The sequence below is a fragment of the Mytilus edulis genome, chromosome 3 (assembly GCF_963676685.1).
Source record: "Mytilus edulis chromosome 3, xbMytEdul2.2, whole genome shotgun sequence".
Taxonomy (NCBI): Eukaryota; Metazoa; Mollusca; class Bivalvia; order Mytilida; family Mytilidae; genus Mytilus; species Mytilus edulis.
In genome coordinates, this window is record NC_092346.1 from 77930444 (window position 1) to 77946374 (window position 15931).

Here is a 15931-nt window from a genome sequence, read left to right on the forward strand (position 1 = left end):
GCATTTTTTAATTGAATATATCGCTAATTGTTGTCAAAGTCTTACAAAGCTATGCATGTAAAATAACTTCATCAATATTCATTGTTCTTTCAATATATTTAAACACAAAATATAAATATTTGCAGTGAAAGACATGCAAATGTAAAATAACAACAATACCGAACTCTAAGGAAAATTAAAACTAAAATGTCAGAGCCAACACATCAAACGAATGGAATACTGTCATATTCCTGACTTGGTGTAGTCATTCCCTATGAAGAACAAGGCTGATTTAATATCTACTATGTCATATTCCTGACTTGGTGTAGTCATTCCCTATGAAGAACAAGGCTGATTTAATATCTACTATGTCATATTACTGACTTGGTGTAGTCATTCCCTATGAAGAACAAGGCTGATTTAATATCTACTATGTCATATTCCTGACTTGGTGTAGTCATTCCCTATGAAGAACAAGGCTGATTTAATATCTACTATGTCATATTCCTGACTTGGTGTAGTCATTCCCTATGAAGAACAAGGCTGATTTAATATCTACTATGTCATATTCCTGACTTGGTGTAGTCATTGAAGAACAAGGCTGATTTAATATCTACTATGTCATATTACTGACTTGGTGTAGTCATTCCCTATGAAGAACAAGGCTGATTTAATATCTACTATGTCATATTCCTGACTTGGTGTAGTCATTCCCTATGAAGAACAAGGCTGATTTAATATCTACTATGTCATATTCCTGACTTGGTGTAGTCATTCCCTATGAAGAACAAGGCTGATTTAATATCTACTATGTCATATTCCTGACTTGGTGTAGTCATTCCCTATGAAGAACAAGGCTGATTTAATATCTACTATGTCATATTCCTGACTTGGAGTAGTCATTCCCTATGAAGAACAAGGCTGATTTAATATCTACTATGTCATATTCCTGACTTGGTGTAGTCATTCCCTATGAAGAACAAGGCTGATTTAATATCTACTATGTCATATTACTGACTTGGTGTAGTCATTCCCTATGAAGAACAAGGCTGATTTAATATCTACTATGTCATATTCCTGACTTGGTGTAGTCATTCCCTATGAAGAACAAGGCTGATTTAATATCTACTATGTCATATTCCTGACTTGGTGTAGTCATTGAAGAACAAGGCTGATTTAATATCTACTATGTCATATTACTGACTTGGTGTAGTCATTCCCTATGAAGAACAAGGCTGATTTAATATCTACTATGTCATATTCCTGACTTGGAGTAGTCATTCCCTATGAAGAACAAGGCTGATTTAATATCTACTATGTCATATTACTGACTTGGTGTAGTCATTCCCTATGAAGAACAAGGCTGATTTAATATCTACTATGTCATATTCCTGACTTGGTGTAGTCATTCCCTATGAAGAACAAGGCTGATTTAATATCTACTATGTCATATTACTGACTTGGTGTAGTCATTCCCTATGAAGAACAAGGCTGATTTAATATCTACTATGTCATATTCCTGACTTGGTGTAGTCATTCCCTATGAAGAACAAGGCTGATTTAATATCTACTATGTCATATTCCTGACTTGGTGTAGTCATTCCCTATGAAGAACAAGGCTGATTTAATATCTACTATGTCATATTCCTGACTTGGTGTAGTCATTCCCTATGAAGAACAAGGCTGATTTAATATCTACTATGTCATATTCCTGACTTGGTGTAGTCATTCCCTATGAAGAACAAGGCTGATTTAATATCTACTATGTCATATTCCTGACTTGGTGTAGTCATTCCCTATGAAGAACAAGGCTGATTTAATATCTACTATGTCATATTCCTGACTTGGTGTAGTCATTGAAGAACAAGGCTGATTTAATATCTACTATGTCATATTACTGACTTGGTGTAGTCATTCCCTATGAAGAACAAGGCTGATTTAATATCTACTATGTCATATTCCTGACTTGGAGTAGTCATTCCCTATGAAGAACAAGGCTGATTTAATATCTACTATGTCATATTACTGACTTGGTGTAGTCATTCCCTATGAAGAACAAGGCTGATTTAATATCTACTATGTCATATTCCTGACTTGGTGTAGTCATTCCCTATGAAGAACAAGGCTGATTTAATATCTACTATGTCATATTCCTGACTTGGTGTAGTCATTCCCTATGAAGAACAAGGCTGATTTAATATCTACTATGTCATATTCCTGACTTGGTGTAGTCATTCCCTATGAAGAACAAGGCTGATTTAATATCTACTATGTCATTCCTGACTTGGTGTAGTCATTCCCTATGAAGAACAAGGCTGATTTAATATCTACTATGTCATATTCCTGACTTGGTGTAGTCATTCCCTATGAAGAACAAGGCTGATTTAATATCTACTATGTCATATTACTGACTTGGTGTAGTCATTCCCTATGAAGAACAAGGCTGATTTAATATCTACTATGTCATATTCCTGACTTGGTGTAGTCATTCCCTATGAAGAACAAGGCTGATTTAATATCTACTATGTCATATTACTGACTTGGTGTAGTCATTCCCTATGAAGAACAAGGCTGATTTAATATCTACTATGTCATATTCCTGACTTGGTGTAGTCATTCCCTATGAAGAACAAGGCTGATTTAATATCTACTATGTCATATTACTGACTTGGTGTAGTCATTCCCTATGAAGAACAAGGCTGATTTAATATCTACTATGTCATATTCCTGACTTGGTGTAGTCATTCCCTATGAAGAACAAGGCTGATTTAATATCTACTATGTCATATTCCTGACTTGGTGTAGTCATTGAAGAACAAGGCTGATTTAATATCTACTATGTCATATTACTGACTTGGTGTAGTCATTCCCTATGAAGAACAAGGCTGATTTAATATCTACTATGTCATATTCCTGACTTGGTGTAGTCATTCCCTATGAAGAACAAGGCTGATTTAATATCTACTATGTCATATTCCTGACTTGGTGTAGTCATTCCCTATGAAGAACAAGGCTGATTTAATATCTACTATGTCATATTCCTGACTTGGTGTAGTCATTCCCTATGAAGAACAAGGCTGATTTAATATCTACTATGTCATATTACTGACTTGGTGTAGTCATTCCCTATGAAGAACAAGGCTGATTTAATATATACTATGTCATATTTCTGACTTGGTGTAGTCATTCCCTATGAAGAACAAGGCTGATTTAATATCTACTATGTCATATTACTGACTTGGTGTAGTCATTCCCTATGAAGAACAAGGCTGATTTAATATCTACTATGTCATATTACTGACTTGGTGTAGTCATTCCCTATGAAGAACAAGGCTGATTTAATATCTACTATGTCATATTCCTGACTTGGTGTAGTCATTCCCTATGAAGAACAAGGCTGATTTAATATCTACTATGTCATATTACTGACTTGGAGTAGTCATTCCCTATGAAGAACAAGGCTGATTTAATATCTACTATGTCATATTACTGACTTGGTGTAGTCATTCCCTATGAAGAACAAGGCTGATTTAATATCTACTATGTCATATTCCTGACTTGGTGTAGTCATTCCCTATGAAGAACAAGGCTGATTTAATATCTACTATGTCATATTCCTGACTTGGTGTAGTCATTCCCTATGAAGAACAAGGCTGATTTAATATCTACTATGTCATATTCCTGACTTGGTGTAGTCATTCCCTATGAAGAACAAGGCTGATTTAATATCTACTATGTCATATTCCTGACTTGGTGTAGTCATTCCCTATGAAGAACAAGGCTGATTTAATATCTACTATGTCATATTCCTGACTTGGTGTAGTCATTGAAGAACAAGGCTGATTTAATATCTACTATGTCATATTACTGACTTGGTGTAGTCATTCCCTATGAAGAACAAGGCTGATTTAATATCTACTATGTCATATTACTGACTTGGTGTAGTCATTCCCTATGAAGAACAAGGCTGATTTAATATATACTATGTCATATTCCTGACTTGGTGTAGTCATTCCCTATGAAGAACAAGGCTGATTTAATATCTACTATGTCATATTACTGACTTGGTGTAGTCATTCCCTATGAAGAACAAGGCTGATTTAATATCTACTATGTCATATTCCTGACTTGGTGTAGTCATTCCCTATGAAGAACAAGGCTGATTTAATATCTACTATGTCATATTCCTGACTTGGTGTAGTCATTGAAGAACAAGGCTGATTTAATATCTACTATGTCATATTACTGACTTGGTGTAGTCATTCCCTATGAAGAACAAGGCTGATTTAATATCTACTATGTCATATTACTGACTTGGTGTAGTCATTCCCTATGAAGAACAAGGCTGATTTAATATCTACTATGTCATATTACTGACTTGGTGTAGTCATTCCCTATGAAGAACAAGGCTGATTTAATATCTACTATGTCATATTCCTGACTTGGTGTAGTCATTGAAGAACAAGGCTGATTTAATATCTACTATGTCATATTACTGACTTGGTGTAGTCATTCCCTATGAAGAACAAGGCTGATTTAATATCTACTATGTCATATTACTGACTTGGTGTAGTCATTCCCTATGAAGAACAAGGCTGATTTAATATATACTATGTCATATTCCTGACTTGGTGTAGTCATTCCCTATGACGAACAAGGCTGATTTAATATCTACTATGTCATATTACTGACTTGGTGTAGTCATTCCCTATGAAGAACAAGGCTGATTTAATATCTACTATGTCATATTCCTGACTTGGTGTAGTCATTCCCTATGAAGAACAAGGCTGATTTAATATCTACTATGTCATATTCCTGACTTGGTGTAGTCATTGAAGAACAAGGCTGATTTAATATCTACTATGTCATATTACTGACTTGGTGTAGTCATTCCCTATGAAGAACAAGGCTGATTTAATATCTACTATGTCATATTCCTGACTTGGTGTAGTCATTCCCTATGAAGAACAAGGCTGATTTAATATCTACTATGTCATATTCCTGACTTGGTGTAGTCATTCCCTATGAAGAACAAGGCTGATTTAATATCTACTATGTCATATTACTGACTTGGTGTAGTCATTCCCTATGAAGAACAAGGCTGATTTAATATCTACTATGTCATATTCCTGACTTGGTGTAGTCATTGAAGAACAAGGCTGATTTAATATCTACTATGTCATATTACTGACTTGGTGTAGTCATTCCCTATGAAGAACAAGGCTGATTTAATATCTACTATGTCATATTCCTGACTTGGTGTAGTCATTCCCTATGAAGAACAAGGCTGATTTAATATCTACTATGTCATATTACTGACTTGGTGTAGTCATTCCCTATGAAGAACAAGGCTGATTTAATATCTACTATGTCATTCCTGACTTGGTGTAGTCATTCCCTATGAAGAACAAGGCTGATTTAATATCTACTATGTCATATTACTGACTTGGTGTAGTCATTCCCTATGAAGAACAAGGCTGATTTAATATCTACTATGTCATATTACTGACTTGGTTTAGTCATTCCCTATGAAGAACAAGGCTGATTTAATATCTACTATGTCATATTCCTGACTTGGTGTAGTCATTCCCTATGAAGAACAAGGCTGATTTAATATCTACTATGTCATATTACTGACTTGGTTTAGTCATTCCCTAGGAAGAACCAGGCTGATTTAATATCTACTATGTCATATTCCTGACTTGGTGTCGTCATTCCCTATGAAGAACAAGGCTGATTTAATATCTACTATGTCATATTCCTGACTTGGTGTAGTCATTCCCTATGAAGAACAAGGCTGATTTAATATCTACTATGTCATATTCCTGACTTGGTGTAGTCATTGAAGAACAAGGCTGATTTAATATCTACTATGTCATATTACTGACTTGGTGTAGTCATTCCCTATGAAGAACAAGGCTGATTTAATATCTACTATGTCATATTCCTGACTTGGTGTAGTCATTCCCTATGAAGAACAAGGCTGATTTAATATATACTATGTCATATTCCTGACTTGGTACAGGCATTCCATATGAAGAACAAGGCTGATTTAATATCTACTATGTCATATTCCTGACTTGGTGTAGTCATTGAAGAACAAGGCTGATTTAATATCTACTATGTCATATTACTGACTTGGTGTAGTCATTCCCTATGAAGAACAAGGCTGATTTAATATCTACTATGTCATATTCCTGACTTGGTGTAGTCATTCCCTATGAAGAACAAGGCTGATTTAATATCTACTATGTCATATTCCTGACTTGGTGTAGTCATTCCCTATGAAGAACAAGGCTGATTTAATATCTACTATGTCATATTCCTGACTTGGTGTAGTCATTCCCTATGAAGAACAAGGCTGATTTAATATCTACTATGTCATATTCCTGACTTGGAGTAGTCATTCCCTATGAAGAACAAGGCTGATTTAATATCTACTATGTCATATTCCTGACTTGGTGTAGTCATTCCCTATGAAGAACAAGGCTGATTTAATATCTACTTTTGTAAGTTTGTTAGACACTGGTAAGAAATTCTTGTTCTTTTTGTACAGTTTTTAAATGTGAAAAACTATGAAGTTTGAATAAATGTTTTCCAAATATTTTACAGATATAGATAATTCTGGTCTCCCAGTAGCAGGAGTTGTAGCTGTTGTTTGTGCCTGTTTAGTACTTGCTGCATGTGGATCCGTTGCTGGAATATATGCATATAGAAGGTATGTATAAACTAATAAAAATATGTCTAAGTCTTTGCGGTTCCTGTTTGAGTTTATTCTTTATTGGCAATTCTAAAAGCCCAAAACATAAATAATTTGTTTATATCAAAACCAAATGGACTTAAAAAAATCAGCCATTTTCATAAATGGTGTAGTTGTTGTGTTTTTGTTTCATTGACTTGTACTCAACGTGTCCTTTTATTCATAATATAATGCAGGGCACAACATATAACAATAATCGGAACAGGCAGTATCTCTCACTATGCGCAATGGTGCAGAAAACATAAGTACCGTTAAATGTTATTATTGCAGTCAACATGCAACGTAGCATGTATAAAGGGAAATTTTAATCGATCGAACAATATCTTCAACGTAATTTGTTATAAATATTCCTTAGTTTCCTTGTGTAACATATCAACTACTAGTAGTGAATGTGAAGATCGGATTTTTTAATTAGCGTTATGAAATCAATGTCATAAGACATAAGAGAAAATGGTTTAAACACATGTTGAAGCTAGATAATTGAGAACTATACAAAATTAATTAACGTGAAAATTGTTAACTTAATTAAAAAAATAAAATCTTCCTTAGAACTCTCTGTCTTATTAAGGATGTAATTAGGAATTTATGGCCAAGTTTATGAACTTGAACGACTCGGATGCACAAGATGTCGTAAGAGTCTATTTATTCGTTCCTACCGTCCTCTTTTATAACTTTTCACCGTAATCAACTTAACACTGCATTAGTCCTTGTCATGAACAACACGACGAGTGAGACAAGTTCACAAATTATTCAGTTTCCAAAGTAACTAGGTTAATGTCTATTCTGGAATGGGTTTTCTTGTGCCTAAGTCACGTTATAAATGTTTTGTGGACATTATATTGTCGCCTTTCAATTTTCATCAATTGGTAGTTGTGTTGTTTTCTTTTTTGTATAATATATTAAAGCATCTTCATTGTATTTAGCGTATAGGTACATCATTAACAGATAATTAAAGGAAATTTCATATTCTATACAATATTGTTTGGAAGTGTACTTGTCCAATGTTAGCGGTAGAGTTCGGCACAATTCGGTATGTGCTTGTTCTAAGTCATGTGATTAAGTTGTTGTCGTTTGTTGCTGTGTTATGTATTTGGTTGTCGTTTATTTTGTACATTATATTCATCGATATATAAAATCTTAAAATGGCTAATTGATATGAAGTAGTGTACTAATGTTCAAATAAAATCTCCCTTAGTTCAGGTATACACTATAATGGATATTGTAGTTGGTATAACATCTCCCTTAGTTCAGGTATAAAATATAATGGATATTATAGTTGGTATAACATCTACCTTAGTTCAGGTATAAAATATAATGGATATTAGAGTTGGTATAACGTCTCCCTTAGTTCAGGTATACACTATAATGGATATTAGAGTTGGTATAACATCTCCCTTAGTTCAGGTATACACTATAATGGATATTATAGTTGGTATAACGTCTCCCTTAGTTCAGGTATACACTGTAATGGATATTATAGTTGGTATAACGTCTCCCTTAGTTCAGGTATACACTATAATGGATAGTATAGTTGGTAAAACGTCTCCCTCAGTTCAGGTATACACTATAATGGATAGTATAGATGGTTTAACGTCTCCCTTAGTTCAGGTATACACTATAATGGATATTGTAGTTGGTATAACATCTCCCTTAGTTCAGGTATACACTATAATCGATATTATAGTTGGTGTAACGTCTCCCTTAGTTCAGGTATACACTATAATGGATATTATAGTTGGTATAACGTCTCCCTTAGTTCAGGTATACACTATAATGGATATTATAGTTGGTATAATGTCTCCCTCAGTTCAGGTATACACTATTATGGATATTGTAGTTGGTGTAACGTCTCCCTTAGTTCAGGTATACACTATTATGGATATTATAGTTGGTATAACGTCTCCCTTAGTTCAGGTATACACTGTAATGGATATTATAGTTGGTATAACGTCTCCCTTAGTTCAGGTATACACTATAATGGATATTAGAGTTGGTATAACATCTCCCATAGTTCAGGTATAAAATATAATGGATATTATAGTTGGTATAACGTCTCCCTTAGTTCAGGTATACACTGTAATGGATATTATAGTTGGTATAACGTCTCCCTTCGTTCAGGTAGTTGGTATAACGTCTCCCTTAGTTCAGGTATAAACTGTAATGGATATTATAGTTGGTATAACGTCTCCCTTAGTTCAGGTATACACTATAATGGATATTATAGTTGGTATAACGTCTCCCTTAGTTCAGGTATACACTATAATGGATATTATAGTTGGTATAACATTTCCCTTAGTTCAGGTATACACTATAATGGATATTATAGTTGGTGTAACATCTCCCTTAGTTCAGGTATACACTATAATGGATATTGTAGTTGGTATAACGTCTCCCTTAGTTCAGGTATACACTATAATGGATATTATAGTTGGTATAACGTCTCCCTCAGTTCAGGTATACACTATACTGGATATTATAGTTGGTATAACGTCTCCCTCAGTTCAGGTATACACTATAATGGATATTATAGTCGGTATAACGTCTCCCTCAGTTCAGGTATACACTATAATGGATATTATAGTCGGTATAACGTCTCCCTCAGTTCAGGTATACACTATAATGGATAATATAGTTGGTGTAACATCTCCCTTAGTTCAGGTATACACTATACTGGATGTTATAGTTGGTGTAACATCTCTCTCAGTTCAAGTATACACTATAATGGATATTATAGTTGGTATAACGTCTCCCTTAGTTCAGGTATACACTATAATGGATATTATAGTTGGTATAACGTCTCCCTTAGTTCAGGTATACACTATAATGGATATTATAGTTGGTATAACGTCTCCCTTAGTTCAGGTATACACTATAATGGATATTATAGTCGGTATAACGTCTCCCTCAGTTCAGGTATACTCTATAATGGATATTGTAGTTGGTATAACGTCTCCCTTAGTTCAGGTATACACTATAATGATGGATATTATAGTTGGTATAACGTCTCCCTTAGTTTAGGTATACACTATAATGGATATTATAGTCGGTATAACGTCTCCCTCAGTTCAGGTATACTCTATAATGGATATTGTAGTTGGTATAACGTCTCCCTTAGTTCAGGTATACACTATAATGATGGATATTATAGTTGGTATAACGTCTCCCTTAGTTCAGGTATACACTATAATGGATATCATAGTTGGTATAACGTCTCCCTTAGTTCAGGTGTACACTATAATGGATATTATAGTTGGTATAACATCTCCCTTAGTTCAGGTATACACTATAATGATGGATATTATAGTTGGTATAACGTCTCCCTTAGTTCAGGTATACACTATAATGGATATCATAGTTGGTATAACGTCTCCCTTAGTTCAGGTGTACACTATAATGGATATTATAGTTGGTATAACATCTCCCTTAGTTCAGGTATACACTATAATGATGGATATTATAGTTGGTATAACGTCTCCCTTAGTTCAGGTGTACACTATAATGAATATTATAGTTGGTATAACGTCTCTCTTAGTTCAGGTATACACTATTATGGATATTGTAGTTGGTATAACGTCTCTCTTAGTTCAGTTATACACTATTATGGATATTATAGTTGGTATAACGTCTCCCTTAGTTCAGGTATACACTATAATGGATATTATAGTTGGTATAACGTCTCCCTTAGTTCAGGTATACACTTTAATGGATATTATAGTTGGTATAACGTCTCCCTTAGTTCAGGTATACACTATAATGGATATTATAGTTGGTATAACGTCTCCCTCAGTTCAGGTATACACTTTAATGGATATTATAGTTGGTATAACGTCTCCCTTAGTTCAGGTATACACTATAATGATGGATATTATAGTTGGTATAACGTCTCCCTTAGTTCAGGTGTACACTATAATGGATATTATAGTTGGTATAACGTCTCTCTTAGTTCAGGTATACACTATTATGGATATTATAGTTGGTATAACGTCTCTCTTAGTTCAGTTATACACTATTATGGATATTATAGTTGGTATAACGTCTCCCTTAGTTCAGGTATACACTATAATGGATATTATAGTTGGTATAACGTCTCCCTTAGTTCAGGTTTACACTATAATGGATATTATAGTTGGTATAACGTCTCCCTCAGTTCAGGTATACACTTTAATGGATATTATAGTTGGTATAACGTCTCCCTTAGTTCAGGTATACACTATAATGATGGATATTATAGTTGGTATAACGTCTCCCTCAGTTCAGGTATACACTATAATGGATATTGTAGTTGTTATAACGTCTCCCTTAGTTCAGGTATACACTATAATGGATATTGTAGTTGGTATAACATCTCCCTTAGTTCAGGTATACACTGTAATGGATATTATAGTTGGTGTAACACCTCCCTTAGTTCAGGTATACACTGTAATGGATATTATAGTCGGTATAACATCTCCCTTAGTTCAGATATACACTATAATGGATATTAGAGTTGGTATAACATCTCCCTTAGTTCAGGTATACACTGTAATGGATATTACAGTTGGTATAACGTCTCCCTCAGTTCAGGTATTCACTATAATGGATATTATAGTCGGTATAACGTCTCCCTTAGTTCAGGTATACACTATAATGGATATTATAGTTGGTATAACGTCTCCCTCAGTTCAGGTATACACTATAATGGATATTATAGTTGGTATAACGTCTCCCTCAGTTCAGGTATACACTATAATGGATATTATAGTTGGTATAACGTCTCCCTTAGTTCAGGTATACACTATAATGGATATTAGAGTTGGTATAACGTCTCCCTTAGTTCAGGTATACACTATAATGGATATTATAGTCGGTATAACGTCTCCCTTAGTTCAGGTATACACTATAATGGATATTGTAGTTGTTATAACGTCTCCCTTAGTTCAGGTATACACTATAATGGATATTATAGTTAGTATAACGTCTCCCTTAGTTCAGGTATACACTATAATGGATATTATAGTCGGTATAATGTCTCCCTCAGTTCAGGTATACACTATAATGGATATTATAGTTGGTATAACGTCTCCCTCAGTTCAGGTATACACTATAATTGATATTATAGTTGGTATAACGTCTCCCTTAGTTCAGGTATACACTATAATGGATATTATAGTTGGTATAACGTCTCCCTTAGTTCAGGTATACACTATAATGGATATTGTAGTTGGTATAACATCTCCCTCAGTTCAGGTATACACTATAATTGATATTATAGTTGGTATAACGTCTCCCTGAGTTCAGGTATACACTATAATGGATATTATAGTTGGTATAACGTCTCCCTTAGTTCAGGTATACACTGTAATGGATATTGTAGTTGGTATAACATCTCCCTTAGTTCAGGTATACACTGTAATGTATATTATAGTTGGTGTAACATCTCCCTTAGTTCAGGTATACACTGTAATGGATATTAGAGTTGGTATAACGTCTCCCTTAGTTCAGGTATACACTATAATGGATATTATAGTTGGTGTAACATCTCCCTTAGTTCAGGTATACACTATAATGGATATTATAGTTGGTGTAACATCTCCCTTAGTTCAGGGATACATTATAATGGATATTATAGTTGGTATAACGTCTCCCTTTAGTTTAGTTCAGGTATACACTATAATGGATATTATAGTTGGTGTAACATCTCCCTTAGTTCAGGTATACTCTATACTGGATGTTATAGTTGGTATACCGTCTCCCTTAGTTCAGGTATACACTATAATGGATAGTATAGTTGGTATAACGTCTCCCTCAGTTCAGGGATACACTATAATGGATATTATAGTTGGTATAACATCTCCCTTAGTTCAGGTATACACTATAATGGATATTATAGTTGGTGTTACATCTCCCTTAGTTCAGGTATACACTATACTGGATGTTATAGTTGGTGTAACATCTCTCTCAGTTCAGGTATACACTATACTGGATGTTATAGTTGGTGTAACATCTCCCTCAGTTCAGGTATACACTATACTGGATGTTATAGTTGGTGTAACATCTCCCTCAGTTCAGGTATACACTATACTGGATGTTATAGTTGGTGTAACATCTCCATCAGTTCAGGTATACACTATACTGGATGTTATAGTTGGTGTAACATCTCCCTCAGTTCAGGTATACACTATACTGGATGTTATAGTTGGTGTAACATCTCCCTCAGTTCAGGTATACACTATACTGGATATTATAGTTGGTGTAACATCTCCCTTAGTTCAGGTATACACTATACTGGATGTTATAGTTGGTGTAACATCTCCTTCAGTTCAGGTATACACTATACTTGATGTTATAGTTGGTGTAACATCTCCCTCAGTTCAGATATACACTATACTGGATGTTATAGTTGGTGTAACATCTCCCTCAGTTCAGGTATACACTATACTGGATGTTATAGTTGAATACTGATTTTGAGGAACTTACAGTAAGACCCCATATCAACAGACTATAATGTTGAACATTTGAAGCACCGTGTTATCTAGTTAAAATTCTCATTTAAATTTGCAAGTCCATAGCGAACTTTATACGATATACTTGCTGGTAGCTGAGAAGATGGAATATATAAGAAATAAAAAGATTTCTTTTGTTATTTCAATCAGTAATAGTTATTTTGAAAGATATTTAGAACGAACTATTTCATATGGTGTTTTTTCATTGATTCCATTGGTTCTGTTTAAACTGGTTATTTTTATATTTCAGATGGCGTTCACCATTTATTCCACATAATCGATTAATAGAGGACAGTCAAGTTGATACCTTTTATAGAATAACTTTTCCAGATAAAAATAACCGAGACGAACCAGGATTAGATTCAAATTTTGACTCAGGAATAGAGAATCCATCTTACGACAAAATGGAAGAACAAATATTGAAAAACTAATAATACATTTATTTCAATCAAACTAACAAGAACTGAATGTTTATTTCAAATTGGCCAACATATTGTCTGAATTTGTAATAAAAACAATTGACGGAAAACATGTAATTACCTATTTTTCTAAACAACGTGTGAAAAAAATATTGTACAAACTATATTGTTTCCTCTTTTTGAAACGCCTTTATTTTGAATATGAGTATTCGAGAAGTTAATACACTACCATACATGTTTAAACTCGCATCATTATTATCCCAGTCTAGATGTTCTATTCTATATACACTTGTGTATAAGTTGCACGTGTAATGTTGAGAGAGATTTCATTGGCTGTGCCTTTTGCTCAATATTTTCATATCCTCATCAATATAATATGTTTTCAAATATAATAATACATATTTAGTAGTTAAAACAACGGGTACGCGCCTAATATCACATCGTTGTATAGTTATATTATTCTTTAATTAATTTTTTTTTCATTAAAGATGAATGAGTGTTAAATACTTCGATGGTTATGTTAACTATAAAAACATGAACATAGACTTTTACTTAACACAAAAAGCTTTAATTCAAGATATGTACTGTTTTTGAATTATTGACTCTTATTCAAACAACAAACCTGGTCAACTGTGAAAATAAAACACACTTGACAAAAGAGAAAGTAAACCAACGTTACAGAAAGATGGTATTTACTAATTCTGACGTGAAAATACATCATTGAACAACTGTTACGACAAAGTTTAAATAACACATGGCATATTATAAATAAAATATTAAAAAATATCATTCTCTACCATATCATTAATATTTCAAGTGCTTCATGCTTCTTTGTTGGTTGTTAATCAACGTTATGATCGGTAAACCTCAGCAACCGATCCCAAAAGTTGTGAAAAACCGTAATGTTTTGCCAAAATGCAAAAGATGAAATTATGTTCTCGATTATATGTTCTTGCATCGTAATAAATATATAATTTCCCTTTATTAAGAACATATGTTACATGCATTGATTGATTCAATAACTCTATCATTAGTAGAAACTACCTTCGTGTGACTTTTTACAGCAGAGTTGACTATTCAAGTAAAATGTCGTTTGTTTATCTTATTTGTTTCATATTCTGACATCAGACTCGGACCTCTCTTAAACTGAGTTTTACTGTGCGTATTGTTGTTCGTTTGTTTTTCTACATTGGCTAGAGGTATAGGGGAGGGTTTATATATCAAAAAGCATGTTTAACCCCGCTGAAATTTCGCGCTTGTCCCAAGTCAGGAGCCTCTTGCTTTTGTTTCCCCAGTTCCATTCTCAATTTTATTGATAACATATGAAAATATATTATCTTGTTTATATTTCTGTCTTTGTTTTATTGATATGGAAGGTAGCAGGGTATAACAAGACATTAACCTGATAATATCCAAAATATAAAGATAACTTTAAGGTCACCTCATACCAAAACACTAATGATGAATTGGAGTACGAGGAGAAATTAATCAATAACTGTGCATTTTCGGGTATTTGGATGAGTTTAATAATTTTATTGTAAAGAGAAAGTCCATATTAATGTGCTCTCGATGTTTGATTTAAAAAACAATAAACCCATTCAAGTAAATAAAGTCTGGAGGTCAGTGATTGTCGTTGATCCATGTCTGTTATATCTGTTTTTCGAAAACTGTTTTTAGGCGAGTGACATTCAGACCTAAAAAATATTTTTAATGCACCTATCTAACACACAGCTATATTATATATCATTCGAAAGGAAAACATGTGTAGATTCCATTTTTCCCGGTCGTAAAAGTGAAATATGGTGCAATTTTTTTTAATTGGGGTCAAAGGTCATTCATAAAAAATTGAAAGAATAACACTTTTGTAGTATTATTGACTTATTTGAAGCAGCTGGTAATATAGTAAATTCAAATTTTACTTTACACGATACTATGATAACGTCTCTCTGATTCTTAGTTGCATATCGTTCATGTTTTGGCAATAATTGACGTCATTTTGTCGTTTTCACTCTGCTATAGGTAAAACGGTACTTTCTACAAAAACGACGTATTATAACAAATAGTTGACCTTAAATGTGTTAATATTTTTTATAAGTGATGGCGTGCCATGCAAAACAAAAAAATATGATGAAACATTTTTAAGTTGGACGAGTAAAAGGGGGAGAAAACAACGCAATAAAGAGAGTAAAAAGTAGACGTCTTTGTCACATCAAAAGTGACAATAGTCTCCTGTTTGTTAACAGCCTACAATCCGTGTCAAGATCGGAAATCACTATCTTACATGTTTAATA

At 33.6% G+C, this 15931-nt stretch overlaps 1 protein-coding gene across 1 annotated transcript in view; it reads left to right on the forward strand.

Moving 5' to 3' along the window:
* Nucleotides 1–13804, forward strand: part of LOC139517503 (low-density lipoprotein receptor-related protein 4-like) — an 83084-nt gene extending 69280 nt beyond the window's left edge. Inside the window, exons 21-22 of the mRNA XM_071308654.1 lie at nt 6592–6697; nt 13472–13804. Coding sequence (XP_071164755.1) covers nt 6592–6697; nt 13472–13652 — 287 coding nt within the window. The 3' untranslated portion in view covers nt 13653–13804. The remainder of the gene's footprint in view (nt 1–6591; nt 6698–13471) is intronic.
* Nucleotides 13805–15931: the final 2127 nt, after the last annotated feature.